This window comes from Podarcis bocagei (genome assembly GCF_964188305.1).
Source record: "Podarcis bocagei genome assembly, chromosome: 15".
In the NCBI taxonomy this organism is placed as follows: Eukaryota; Metazoa; Chordata; class Lepidosauria; order Squamata; family Lacertidae; genus Podarcis; species Podarcis bocagei.
The window spans coordinates 14,245,642-14,258,429 of NC_138141.1; the positions used below are offsets into that span (position 1 = coordinate 14,245,642).

The window sequence follows — 12,788 nt, forward strand, 5'->3', positions numbered from 1 at the left end:
CATTATGCACATTTTATTTCTTCTGAGCTCTGCTAAATAGACCCAACTCTTCTTTCGGTTCCTGGAAAAAGGAAAAGGAAAGTGTTAGGATTTTCTAGAACATGGTCACATGCATTTATGGATAGAGGATACTCTACAGACCCTTGTGAACTACACTGGGATAAACACTGGTCCTTGTGCCTGGGAGGGAGTCCCTAAAGCATCCGTCAAGGTTCCAAACAACAGAGGGTCTCCCAGAATCAGCTCCTTCTTCATGGGAAAAGCACCTATATTTGTGACTGTTGCTGCTGTCTGATCTTTGACCACAATTCAGATTGATTGATTGATTGATTGATTGATTGATTGATTGATTGATTGTAACTGCTGCATAATTGCCTGAGAAGATACCAAAAAGCACCATCATTTCTCTTCTTGTGGGCCTTTGGTCAATTCAGCAAACTATGGTGGTATTTTTTGTTGTTGTTGTTGTTGTTGTTGTTGTTGTTGTTGTTGTTGTTGTTGTTACTGTGTTATGCATTTTTATGTTTTTATATTGCAAACCACCCTGCAATCCTTGGATGAAGAGCAGTATAGACATTTAATAATTAATAACAATAACAATAATCATTCCTTGAAACTCTTTTGGTTTCACTCAACTGCAACAGAGCAAAAAGAATCTGGAGCAAAAAGAACCTATAGCTGAATATATGAAGAGCCTGCTGAGGCAGACCAATGGCTCATCTAGTCATCAACATCATCAAACCTTTATTGGCATCACATAAAACATTCAAAATAAATAGGCCAGTGCAATCTCGTTGCCATTTCATTTAGTCCAGCATGCTGTTCTAACAGTGGCCAACACCAGGTAGCTATAGAAAACCTGCAAGCGGAAGCTGAGCTCAAAAGCAGTCCCCCTCCTGTGGTTTCCAGCAAGTGGTACTCAGGAGCCTTTCTGCCCCCAACCACAGAGACAGAGCACAGCTATCATGGCAAGTAGCAATTGATAGCTCTGCCCTCCAATATGGTTCTGCTCCATGCCTAGGATCAGTAATGCTCTAGAATACCAACTGCTGGAAATCCACAAGGTGAGAGAGTGCTCTTCTGTTTAGGTCCTGCTTGCAGGTTGGTCACAGATGGTTGCTGGACTAGATGGGCAACTGGCCTGATCCAAAAGGATCTTCTTATGTATACAGCCATCAAAGACCAGATAGGAGCAGGAATATATTCCCACAAGGCCAAGAGAAATGGGACACTTGTGTATTAACAAGTGTTGCTATCCACCTTAGGGAAGTCCTGTAGCCACATTCTAGCTTGTCTTGTGTAGGAAAGCAAGCCCTGGGTTGGTGCATTTTATCTTGAATTTATTTCTTCTCTCAACCATCATCAAGAAGGTCAAAAACATTGAGGGAGGGCTGTAGCTCACTGGTGGAGCTTCTGCTTTACCATGCTGCTCCGAAGCGGGGTGGGGGTGGGGAACACCTGCCCCAGCCGCCGGGCTTCGTAGCGCTGCTGCGAAGCCGGGCGGGGGGGTGGGAACACCTGCCCCAGCCACCCCGCTTCGGAACGCTGCTCCGAAGCGGGGTGGGGGGGAACACCCGCCCCAGCCGCCGGGCTTCGTAGCGCTGCTGCGAAGCCGGGCGGGGGGGGTGGGAACACCTGCCCCAGCCACCCCGCTTCGGAACGCTGCTCCGAAGCGGGGTGGGGGGGGGAACACCTGCCCCAGCCGCCGGGCTTCGTAGCGCTGCTGCGAAGCCGGGCGGGGGGGTGGGAACACCTGCCCCAGCCACCCCGCTTCGGAACGCTGCTCCGAAGCGGGGGGGGGCGGGAACACCCACCCCAGCCGCCGGGCTTCGTAGCGCTGCTGCGAAGCCGGGCGGGGGGGTGGGAACACCTGCCCCAGCCACCCCGCTTCGGAACGCTGCTCCGAAGCGGGGTGGGGGGGCGGGAACACCCGCCCCAGCCGCCGGGCTTCGTAGCGCTGCTGCGAAGCCGGGCGGGGGGGTGGGAACACCTTCTGAAGGCGGGCGGGGGGCGAAAGTCTTTGTCCCCCTGCCTGCCTTCCCAGGGGCTTTTAAATCTCCCCGGACAGCGGAGAAGTCCTCCGCTGTCCCGGGGCGATTTTAAAATGCCGCCCACCAGCATTTTAAGATCGCCCGGACAGCGGAGAAGTCCTCCGCTGTCCCAGGGTTTTTTAAAATGCTGGGGGTGAGAAGAAAAGCCCTTGTCCCCCCCCCCCCAGCCTTCAGAAGAGGTCCGGGGACAGACTGTCCCCGGACCTGGTCTGAAGGCGGTTTCCCTAGGAACGCATTAATTGATTTTCAATGCATTCCTATGGGAAACCGTGCATCGCAAGACGAAAAAACCGCAAGACGAAGAGATTTGCGGAACGAATTAATTTCGTCTTGCGAGTCACCACTGTATATGTTCTTATGTCACTTCTACCTTACCTTCCATCAGAACTTATAATCGCAGTTGTCCCTTGTTTGCAGCCTTCCCCCCTCTGCTTCCTCTTCTCCCCTGCAGAAGGAAGTTTAAATGGCACTTTCATGAAGATCAAGATGCAAAGAAGGAGGCCAATATTTTTAGTGAGAGGGTCACTCCAAACACTGAAGGAAGTCTTAGAGTGATGCTTCTGTATCCTGCAGTACCTTTGGGGCAACAGTCTTGGATCTGCTCTAGCCACTGCCAAACCCACCCAAAACATTTTCTAGGTTTTCTGTTCATCTAGCCTGGCTGTTTAGACCAAGGGTGCTGCAAGTCTGAAATGCAACAAGGGAGCGTCATTACTCTATATTAAAAAATAAATTCTAAAATACTTCAGTATAGTCATATAGGCTAGCTTTCTATGACCAATTTTTAGGAAGGGGGAGATCTCTAAACCTAAGTGGAGAAATAACTTCTCTATACCAGTCGTGTTTTATTTTCCCAGTGCCCACTGAAGGAATTTTAAAAACAAATTCCAGCAGACATTTTAACTGAAGTTTGATTTAACGGATTTTTACCTTTAGATTTCTTGTACACTGCTTAGGAGATGACTGGGGTTAAGGGGTAAACAAATTATTTACATGGATAGGTAAAAAGGGAAAAGATAAAGGACCCCAGGGTGGTTAAGTCTAGTGTTTGTCCATAGACAGCTTTCCAGGTCATGTGGCCACCATGACTAACTTGCTTCTGGCACAGTGGAACACCATGGCGAAAGCCAGAGCGTACGGAAAATAACATCAGGTGAAGATTCTCTAAATACATGAGTGTAGGCTTACCAGAGAGTCCTCCTGAACAGGTTGTGGTGGCTCTTCCTTGGATGTGCCTGCCTGCTTGCTAGATTGGGCTTTGACTGGTTTTACAGGAGAAGCCTCCATCTCATCTGTCTTTGTTGACAGGTTTTCCTTGGAAGAAGCCTCCATCTCCTCTTCTTCATTAGAGGACTCTTCCTGATCTTCATCCTCGTCCAAAGGGGGACCAACTGCAAGAGGAGAGTTGGCTCATGATCATGTAGGAGGTGGCGTATGAAAATTTACCATGATTAATCAAGCCACAGGTAAACAGCCAGATTTACTGCTGACACCCAGTACATTTCCAAGCACAATTCAAAGTGTTGGTGCTGACCTTTAAAGCCCTAAACGGCCTCGGTCCAGTATACCTGAAGGAGCGTCTCCACCCCCATCTATCCACCCAGACACTGAGGTCCAGCACCAAGGGCCTTCTGGCAGTTACCTCCCTGCGAGAAGCCAAGTTACAGGGAACCAGGCAGAGAGCCTTCTTGGTAGTGGCACCCGCCCTGTGGAACGCCCTCCCACCAGATGTCAAAGAGAAAAACAACTACCAGACTTTTAGGAGAAATCTGAAGGCAGCCCTGTTTAGGGAAGCTTTTAATGTTTAACAGACTATTGTATTTTAATATTTTGTTGGAAGCCACCCAGAGTGGCTGGGGAAACCCAGCCAGATGGGCGGGGTATATATATATTATTATTATTATTATTATTATTATTATTATTATTATTATTATTATTATTAGACAGCTGGACTCTGTGGGCAAACCTAGATGCCGCGTTAAATTTTGTAGATGTAATTTATGTCTGTTTTCCTTATCTAAAATGATAGCCACAGGAAATCCTGGACGATGACTGGTGCAAATAGAACACTTGATACCCTGAAGCTATGATCCCCAGGATTATATGGGAGAAAGAGTTACTTGTGATGATTATTCTGGTAATGCAAGCAGCAGCTTTTTCGAAAGCACCAGGTTTCAGGCAGCACTTAAGCAATAGCAGTATTTTGATATGCCCAAACACATGCAGGCATGAATGAGGGAGCAATAAAGAGGTAAGGGGTGTGTGATTGCAAGGGGAGAAACACTAGCCTGTCAGCAGGATTTAGCCCACCTGGGCTCATGGATGACATACATAAACTCAAATTCTGATGCCTATGGGGAAACAGGATACAGGATAAGCAACTATCAAGGCATGTACCCACCCCAAATTACAGGATAAATAGATTTCAGGAGAGCCTTTGTCAGACAGCGTACTTGGTGCATCTCAAAATCAACTTTGCATCTTCCCTTCACAATCACATGCTTTAGACCACAGGAGGGGGTGTAAAGGGTGCCTGGCTGGAATTGTACCCCTGAAGCAAGATAATGCCTCTTGCTTGGCTAAATAAAATGAGAAGGGTGTGTATTCATGAGCAGAAACCTCCAAATTTTTGCATAGCTGGAATGACCCTATGACAAGAGGTTGGGATTAAAGCAACAATGCTTGCAATGAGTTATCTGAACCAGTCAGGAGGGACAGACAGAGGGCAAACCTGTTCTTCCTCCTCACCAATTTCTTCTCTCTTAGTAAATACTCATTGGTAAGCTAGTTCACTTCCTTTCTGGCTTTATTACCTTCCAGATTCTTCTCCTATTTAGTCAGTATGAGTTAGCATGGGCTACCATTAGTTTTTGGCTCTATCTTGGCCACGTGTAAAACCTATACTCAGAATGGCTTTCTTTGCCACAACTAATAAACTTAAGTTTATTTATTCTTTCAACCAGCTGTCTTACCAGACTACGTATTTCGGCACTCCCCTGCGATACATTTACCAAACTCCAGCCCATGAGTCACATTTGCTTTTCTCTCTGGCCTCGCCCACCCTTGACATGGGGGCCCTGGAAAGGAATTCAGTCCTTGAGCTGAGAAGGATTTCCCGCCCCAGTAGACGTTACCTGATAAATATTGTCCGGCAAGGTAGACTGGCCCAGAGCCTGATTTTAGCCTGAATGTGACAGGAAGAGCCAGGTCAAGTCCCATTAAGGAAGCCTGGAGAGTACACAAGTTCATATTCTGAGACACTCACCACTACACATATCATAACAATGACATCAACAGCTATTCCATTTTGATAGATTGGCAACACAAAACCTATTGTGATCTATGCTAGATCAGTCCTCCTCTAGTTGATGGCCTCCCCAGTCAGATCTTTTGGGAGGTTCAGGTAATACATTTGAGCTGGCTGGAAATTATTTTGGCAGAGGTAATCCACACTTCTTTAAAAAATGCATAAATAAATGGCAAAGGAAGTACTCACCATTGGAAGCACAGAAAGTTTCAAGGTTGCTATATGCACTGCAGTAGATGGCTTGCTATCTTTGGGGGGCAAGATCTCCACCATATTGAGTTCATCCCTTGCATTTTCCCCTAGGCAGACCTTTTGACAGAATTCAAAGCCATCAAGACCTCAAAGAAATTGTAATAAGACCACCATTTCTGAAAGTAGTCTTGTATCTTTGGCATAACGCCATTATAGTTCCCCCATGAGCCAACCCCAAGTACAGTGTTTTTATTTTAGCTATAATGTAGATTGCAATCAGATTCTTGCCATCAAATGGGCTGCAAATAAGAAACAAGCAAAGTGAGATACTGAACTGGGTTATCTCTTTCCCACTGCAATGTGAAGTTCCACACCACTTCAAGGCCTAGGCCAAATATAGGGAACCTGTGGCCCTCCAGACACTGAACTCAACCATGCCCTGGCACGTGAGATATGAGGCACATGTGAACAGAGGTCATGTAACATTACAGTTCGTTTTGGTTTGACTTGGCTGCAGAAACTGAACTTTGCAGAATAAGCTGGGTGGAGGGACATGGGGTATTGGCTTGGTCATGGGTGAGGAACCTGCGGTCCTCTAGTTATGAGCCACAAGTGGTCAGGGATGATAGGGGTTGTGGTCCAATAACTCCTGGAGGAAACCAAATTGGGATAGGTACTCTGTACCAAAAACAGGCAACCTCAGGGGCCAAATGTGTCTTTGGCCCTCAAGGCTGTCTGCAGGCCACACATTTACTGGCCCAGCTCTGTGCCTTCCTCATGCAGAATGTATCCTTGAAGAAGAAGAATGCCTCTTGCTTGCTTAGATGGAAACATGGGTGTGGGTAGACACCTCTGACTTTTCTGGAATGTAGCACCCCATTAAAAAGGATCCAGGGGAGATGCTTCTGTCTGGATACCCAGGTGGGGGCGAGGGGCCACAGCACTCCCCAGGTGCAATCCAGTGGGGGAGTTACTCCCTGGGACTCCGTCATTTCTGGTGGGCCGGAAGGCATGGGGATCTACCCAATGCCTATGCCAAACCTCTTACATCCGTTGTCATTGAAGCTGTGGCCTGATTTCACCCAAATATTGGTTGTCATGTCTCTTATTCTTTATATTGGGGAGGACCGAAGAGTAGGGGGAATGCAATGCCTCTTGCTTGCCTAGATGAAGACAGGTGTGTGGGCAGAAACCTCTGACTTTTCTGGAATGTAGTGTGTTGAACAAATGGAAGAGTCGGGTCCATAGCTCCACCCACTATTGCCTCTACCCTGTGACCCATGAAAGGCTGCACACAAAGGGATGTGACCTTCAGGCTGAAGAGGCTTCCCCCCCTTACCTGCTCTAAAGGTAAAGGGGCCCCTGACTATTAGGTCCAGTCGTGACCGACTCTGGGGTTGTGGCGCTCATCTCGCTTTATTGGCTGAGGGAACCGGTGTACAGCTTCCGAGTCATGTGGCCAGCATGACTAAGCCGCTGCTGGCGAACCAGAGCAGCGCACAGAAATGCCATTTACCTTCTCGCCAGAGCGGTACCTATTTATCTACTTGCACTTCGTGCTTTCGAACTGCTAGGTTGGGCAGGAGCAGGGACCGAGCAACGGGAGCTCACCCCGTCGCGGGGATTCGAACTGCCAACCTTCTGATCGGTAAGTCCTAGGCTCTGTGGTTTAACCCACAGCGCCACCCGCTTACCTGCTCTATATACACCCAAAGTCAAACATTCTCAAACACCAGATGTGAACCAAATGCTACATACCATGGCCAGCCAACTGTTAAATATCATTCACCAACAAGGCTAGCAAGTTACTTACTGTCCTCAGGGACAGCTGCTGCTCATATGCCTCCTCTTCTGGAATATCAAATGTGTAGCTCGGGTTCTTACCATCTAGCCGACATCCTGTGTGAAATAAAGGAGATCTCAGAAAACCCTCACCAGCCGTTGAGGAAAGGCTTCTTTGTGCGCACGGAGAAGCAAAACTTCTTACCCCAAATGACACAAGTAGGCTGCTCTGACCTAGAGCTTTGAGTGGTGGCCGTGCTGTCTTCCAGGACCATTATTTACAGAGGGATTAGTCTGAGGGGGAGAAAAAGGAATGTGGTGAAACCTGTACTTTTCTAGCAAGGAGAAGAACCTGGAACATATAGAAAAGGCAGCGTGCTTCATTTCAGCTCTGCAAATGCTCTTTTGCTTTGAGAGGTAAATTGGAGGAAAGGTTAAAAAACGAACACTTTTATTTTCATTTTCGAAAAAAGGAAATTGCATCAGCTGCAAGCAACTATTAAGAGCACAGCAGCAGGTATGGTAGGGGAGTGTCCTCTGAACCACAGGAATGGAGGAAAATCTAGTTTCTGAAACCTGTATTGCCAGCCAATGGCTGTTTATATACCAGTGAGGAAGAGCTACATTTAATAGCTGAATATGCATTCCCCACCGAGTGTGGTTTAGAGTTTTTGCACCTCACAGGTAGGGAGGGGGTGGAAATTTGATTTAATTCACATTTAAAGGCAAATCTGATTTCCCATGCACAGTACATTATGAGAGTCAACACAGCCTTTGAAACTTGCATGTCTCTGAATTTTGCAGTGAAGTTCTCCAGCCAAGCAACGTACCCAAAAATGCATATATTAGCAAACAGTTTTACACACAAGATTAAACCCCAAGTTTAGAATTAGGCTGACATTCCAGCCTAGAGCCAAGATAGAAAGCTTCTTCATGGATAAATATTTTGGCCTTTGTCATTCACAGGTGTATGTATGTGTAAGCACATATGTCAGAAGGAGAGCAGACACACTGACTTAGAGACATGTTACTGATGGTATGCTCTAAACTAGAATCTGAGTTATTTGCTAAAGGCTCCTGGTGGAAAACAGGTAGAGTCAAATAATACTGACATTTTTTTATCTTTTTTAAAGAATATCGAGAGTGTATAGGCTTCTTCTAGAATGGGAAGTGAAAGATGAAGAGGTGAAAGAAGTAATAATTAAGTGGGAGAAAGATTTTGGTAAAAATATCCAACTACTGGCATGGGAAAGATTATGGAATAAAGAATGGAAATTTATGGCCTGTTATACACAAAGGAAAATCTTTTGAAGATGTTTTACAGGTGGTATATAACTCCCAGCAAACTATCCAAAATTTATAAAACAAGATCTAATATGTGCTGGAGGTGTAAACAGGCAGAAGGGACACTGTTTCATATGTGGTGGGGTTGCAAAAAAATTAAGAATTTTTGGGATATTATATTTGAAGAATTGAAAAAATTGTTTAAGAAAACTTTCATAAAGAAACCAGAAGCCTTCCTCTTAGGCATTTTAGATTCAAATATTCCAAATGAAAAAAAGAGAATATTTTTATATGCTATACTACAATGGCAGCAAGAATATTAATTGCCAGAAATTAGAAAGGAGAATTAGTACCAACAAAAGAGGAATTATTTGAATATCTTAAACAGGCAAAAATGACAGAGACAATTAGAAGACAGCCAAACCAAGAGTTCAAAAAGGAGTGGGAAATTTATAAAGAATATTTTTTTAAAAAACAGTGCCCTCAAGTTAAATCCTGGGCATGCTTTGATTAATTTTCACCAACTACAATATGGATTATTAGTATTCAGATAACAAAGAAATGGCAAAATGGTTAAAGAAGCAGTTAATTAAACAGGTAAGACAGACCCGCTTTGAGAAAGACGGAAGTCTATTGGGGAAGATAAGGAACTGGGAATTAAGAACATGGTGGCATAAGTTCTTTTGTAAGAACATATGGATTTATTGATGTTTTGGGGGGGTTGTTATTTTATCATTTTTGTTAATTTTTTGTGTTTGTTAAGTAAGAAAACTAATAAAAAGCATATTTAAAAAGTGTCAAAGGCAACTCTTTGAGAAGGGGACTAGATAGAGAATCTTACACAAGAGGAGGAGATTAAGCAGGCAGAAGTATTTTTACTGGAATGTCTTCCTTGCTTTAAGCTTTTGTTGGCAGCAGTAAGAACAGCATTTCTTAAATTTTGCCAATAGCGAGGAAATAGGGGGAACAGGAACTCATTGCAATCAAGTAATATCAAGTTTTGCATTCATAGAGAATTGTTATTTCCCTTCCATGGTGGAGTTGGGACATACAACCTGCTGTATTACAATGAGAAGGCTAAAGAGTTTAGCTTTGTTTGTGTCTATATGTACCGGCGATTAGTGGTGCCAATGTTGGTTTAGAAGTCACCTACCAGAAACAGGCCTATATAACAGCAAAATGGCTGATCTCAGAGCACAGACAACAAATCTATTACCCTCTGCTCCAAGTCAGCTAGTTCTAGCTATCTCCAGCCTTCCAAGTTAATTGTTAAAAACTGATTCTAAGCTGTTCTTCCTATCTGTTTCAACATTAGATTCCAAAGGTTTCAGAAAGGTCACAGCTTTCAAATCACTTTACCATACTTTAGTTTGAACATCTTAATTACATTGAATGGGCACCCTATAATGTTTTCTCAAGCAGTACACAGTTCAACAAATCTTCAAATTTATGGCTAGCTTTACAGATTCAAGGTTTTATAGACAAAGGATTCCACATTCGGTTATGACTTGTTTCTTTTACTAATCTTTCCAACTGTGACTAAGTTCTAGATATCGCCAAAGCTTGTCAATTGGAGGAATGTTAAACAGAACTCCAATTCTCCACATTCCCCAATTACAGGCCCAACTCCTCACTTACTGTACTTTTTCTTGGCAAGCTGTGGTTGGGTACAATCCTGCAACTCACTCCTGCTTACTACAATGTCATCATTGCTAGAGTGTCCTGTTTAAAAAATATTAAGCGCATCAGAAGACTTTGAAACAAGCCTCTTTCATCTTCACTACTGCTATTCAGATGAAGCAACAGGGGTTTTTTATCCTTCTTATAGCCCTGTGAAATAAGGATTAAAGAGCACCTTTCCAAGGCACAGGCAACACCCCTAAGCCTTTAATAGGAAATACTACAAAAATGAAGTTTCCAAAGCAAATAATAATATAGTTGAAATGCCCTCTAAGTTACCAGAGAATAAGCATACTATGCCAACATATAAAATAACCATTCAAGTTTCAGCTTTTTCCTACCACTTTTAGGTCCCTGAAGGAGTCAGTGCCGCTTACAAAACTGTAACTCAGCAGCCTCCTAAGCCTCCAGAGACCATTTATATAGAGAGATAAGGTGCTTAGCTTCAGCTTGGGCCAATGAACTTAGCCCTGAAACAAGATGCAAACATTTTATCTTAAAGAGACCCAACCCTTGGGTGCCCCAGTGTGCGAGACTGCATCTATCTCCAAAATTGAGCAGTACACAAAAGGATGAAACAGGCATGATCACTTCCAGTTCTTTAATTAAGGAGCAAGCCTTTAAAATCCATGTAATGCAACCATCTGGTTAGTAAGTACATTACTAGCATGGTCTTAGTGAAACCAAAGGCAGGGTTTCTGCCCCTGTAATAGCTGTGATGGTGTAACTTGCATCCAACTACCCTATATGCGATTGAAGGCTACTGCTTTTTTCGCATTCACTCTTGCATTAGATCACCGTAACTGCCCTATCATTTAAGCCTGTGGCTGTATGTTAAAATGCAACATTGCTTCCAGGTAGCCTGTTTATTCAGGACTCACCCTTATTCATTTCTATAAAGATCTTGGGGAGGTTAGAGAACATCACCCTGTTGAAGTCAGCTGTTTCTGATTTGGTTACCGTTAGTTTTTATGCAAGCACTTTTTATCCTGCACTTTCGAGTGCATTTTCCAATAACTTTTCTTACTGTAAAAAGTTCAGGGTTCTCTCTTCTTCTTTTTTTTTGGGGGGGGGGATGGGTTTGCTGTGCAATGTGAATTCACCAGTATGTGATTGAATCCCACCCCAAAATAGTGACAGTTTGTGTACCTTTAAGAGGGGATTTCAGCAAGGAATAGCTTGTCCTATCCAAGGGCTGTAGGGGGAGAGATGCAAAGGGCTTCTGATTTTACAAATAATTATATAGGAGAGGTCCTAAAGAGAGCCCTGTTAGATTAGGCCAATGACCCATCTAGTCCAATATCCTATTTTCACAGAAGGACTCTAGCACAACAGCACTCTCCCTACCTCTGATTCTCAGCGACTCACAGTCAGAGGTATACTCGATCCAAAAATAGAGACAGAAAATAGCCAAGGTTATTTATGTATGCTACTACTGCGGACTGTGTTTTGTTAGCCAAAAATGGAAAACGAGCGAGGTCCCAACCAAAGAAGATTGGCAACTTAAGTTGACAGAATATGCACAACTTGCAGACTTAACATAAGAATAAGAGGAGAAGAAGAAGAAACAACGTTTAAAGAAGACTGGAAAACGTTTATTGAATATATGGGAAATAATTGTGTACAGCTGAAAACACTGGCAGCATTAAGATACATTCAACAGTGTAAATAAGTTTTGATGGATGCAATAATGGAATACTGATTGATACAGTTTTTGTAAAATATGTAGGGATTTATGATATGTAAAATGAACCATGGAAAGAGAAGAAAGGAAGTCATTGATATCTGAAGGGTGTAAAATGAGTATTTTAAATTGTAAAACAGAATGAATATATATATATTCTCTTTCCATGGTTCATACACACACACACACACACACACACACACACATATATGAAAATAAAAAAATTCCTTCCAGTAGCACCTTAAAGACCAACTAAGTTAGTTCTTGGTATGAGCTTTCGTGTGCATGCACACTTCTTCAGATTCGTGCATGCACACGAAAGCTCATACCAAGAACTAACTTAGTTGGTCTTTAAGGTGCTACTGGAAGGAATTTTTTTTATTTTCATATATATGTGTGTGTGTGTGTGTGTGTATGAACCATGGAAAGAGAATATATATATTCATTCTGTTTTTTTATTTTGACTATGGCAGACCAACACGGCTACCTATCTGTAACTGAACACATATATATGTATATATATGAGAGAAAATAGCCATCATGACTTGTAACCATGGATAATCTTATTCTCCACGAAATTGTCTCATCTTCTTTTAAAGCCATCCAAGTTGGTGTCCATCCCTACATTTCCTAATGATGCTGACTGGGAATCTCTAGCCCTCCAGATGTTGTTAGACATTAGTCATGTGGCTGAGGCTGGTGGGAGCTGGAGTCCAGGAACATCTGGAGGGCTACAGGTTCCCCATCCCTGGAGTAGGTCCAGATTTTCCAAGAAACTGGATAGGGAATAAACAAACATCCCTTGTAA

General features: G+C 43.7%; 1 protein-coding gene across 1 annotated transcript; it reads right to left on the reverse strand.

The window, feature by feature from the left end:
* Positions 1–7,626, reverse strand: LOC308574223 (nucleoplasmin-like). Its single transcript, XM_081171854.1, has 7 exons — positions 7,538–7,626; positions 7,364–7,449; positions 5,548–5,667; positions 5,186–5,279; positions 3,240–3,442; positions 2,427–2,496; positions 1–61 (listed from the first exon to the last, which is right to left on the reverse strand). The coding sequence occupies exons 1-6, from the start codon at positions 7,605–7,607 to the stop codon at positions 2,440–2,442; spliced, it is 630 nt and encodes a 209-aa protein (XP_081027980.1). The 5' UTR covers positions 7,608–7,626; the 3' UTR covers positions 1–61; positions 2,427–2,439.
* Between the last annotated feature and the right edge of the window lie 5,162 nt (positions 7,627–12,788).

What these genes read in the sequence shown, in the direction of transcription:
- LOC308574223 (XM_081171854.1), bottom strand. Translation starts at nt 7,607, where the DNA reads ATGGTCCTGGAAGACAGCACGGCCACCACTCAAAGCTCTAGGTCAGAG. An exon ending in TGCCGGACAATATTTATCAG is followed by an intron (nt 3,443 to 5,185) that starts GTAACGTCTACT and finishes CTCCTCTTGCAG; the next exon opens with TTGGTCCCCCTTTGGACGAG. An exon ending in CTGTTCAGGAGGACTCTCTG is followed by an intron (nt 2,497 to 3,239) that starts GTAAGCCTACAC and finishes TTCCTTCTGCAG; the next exon opens with GGGAGAAGAGGAAGCAGAGG.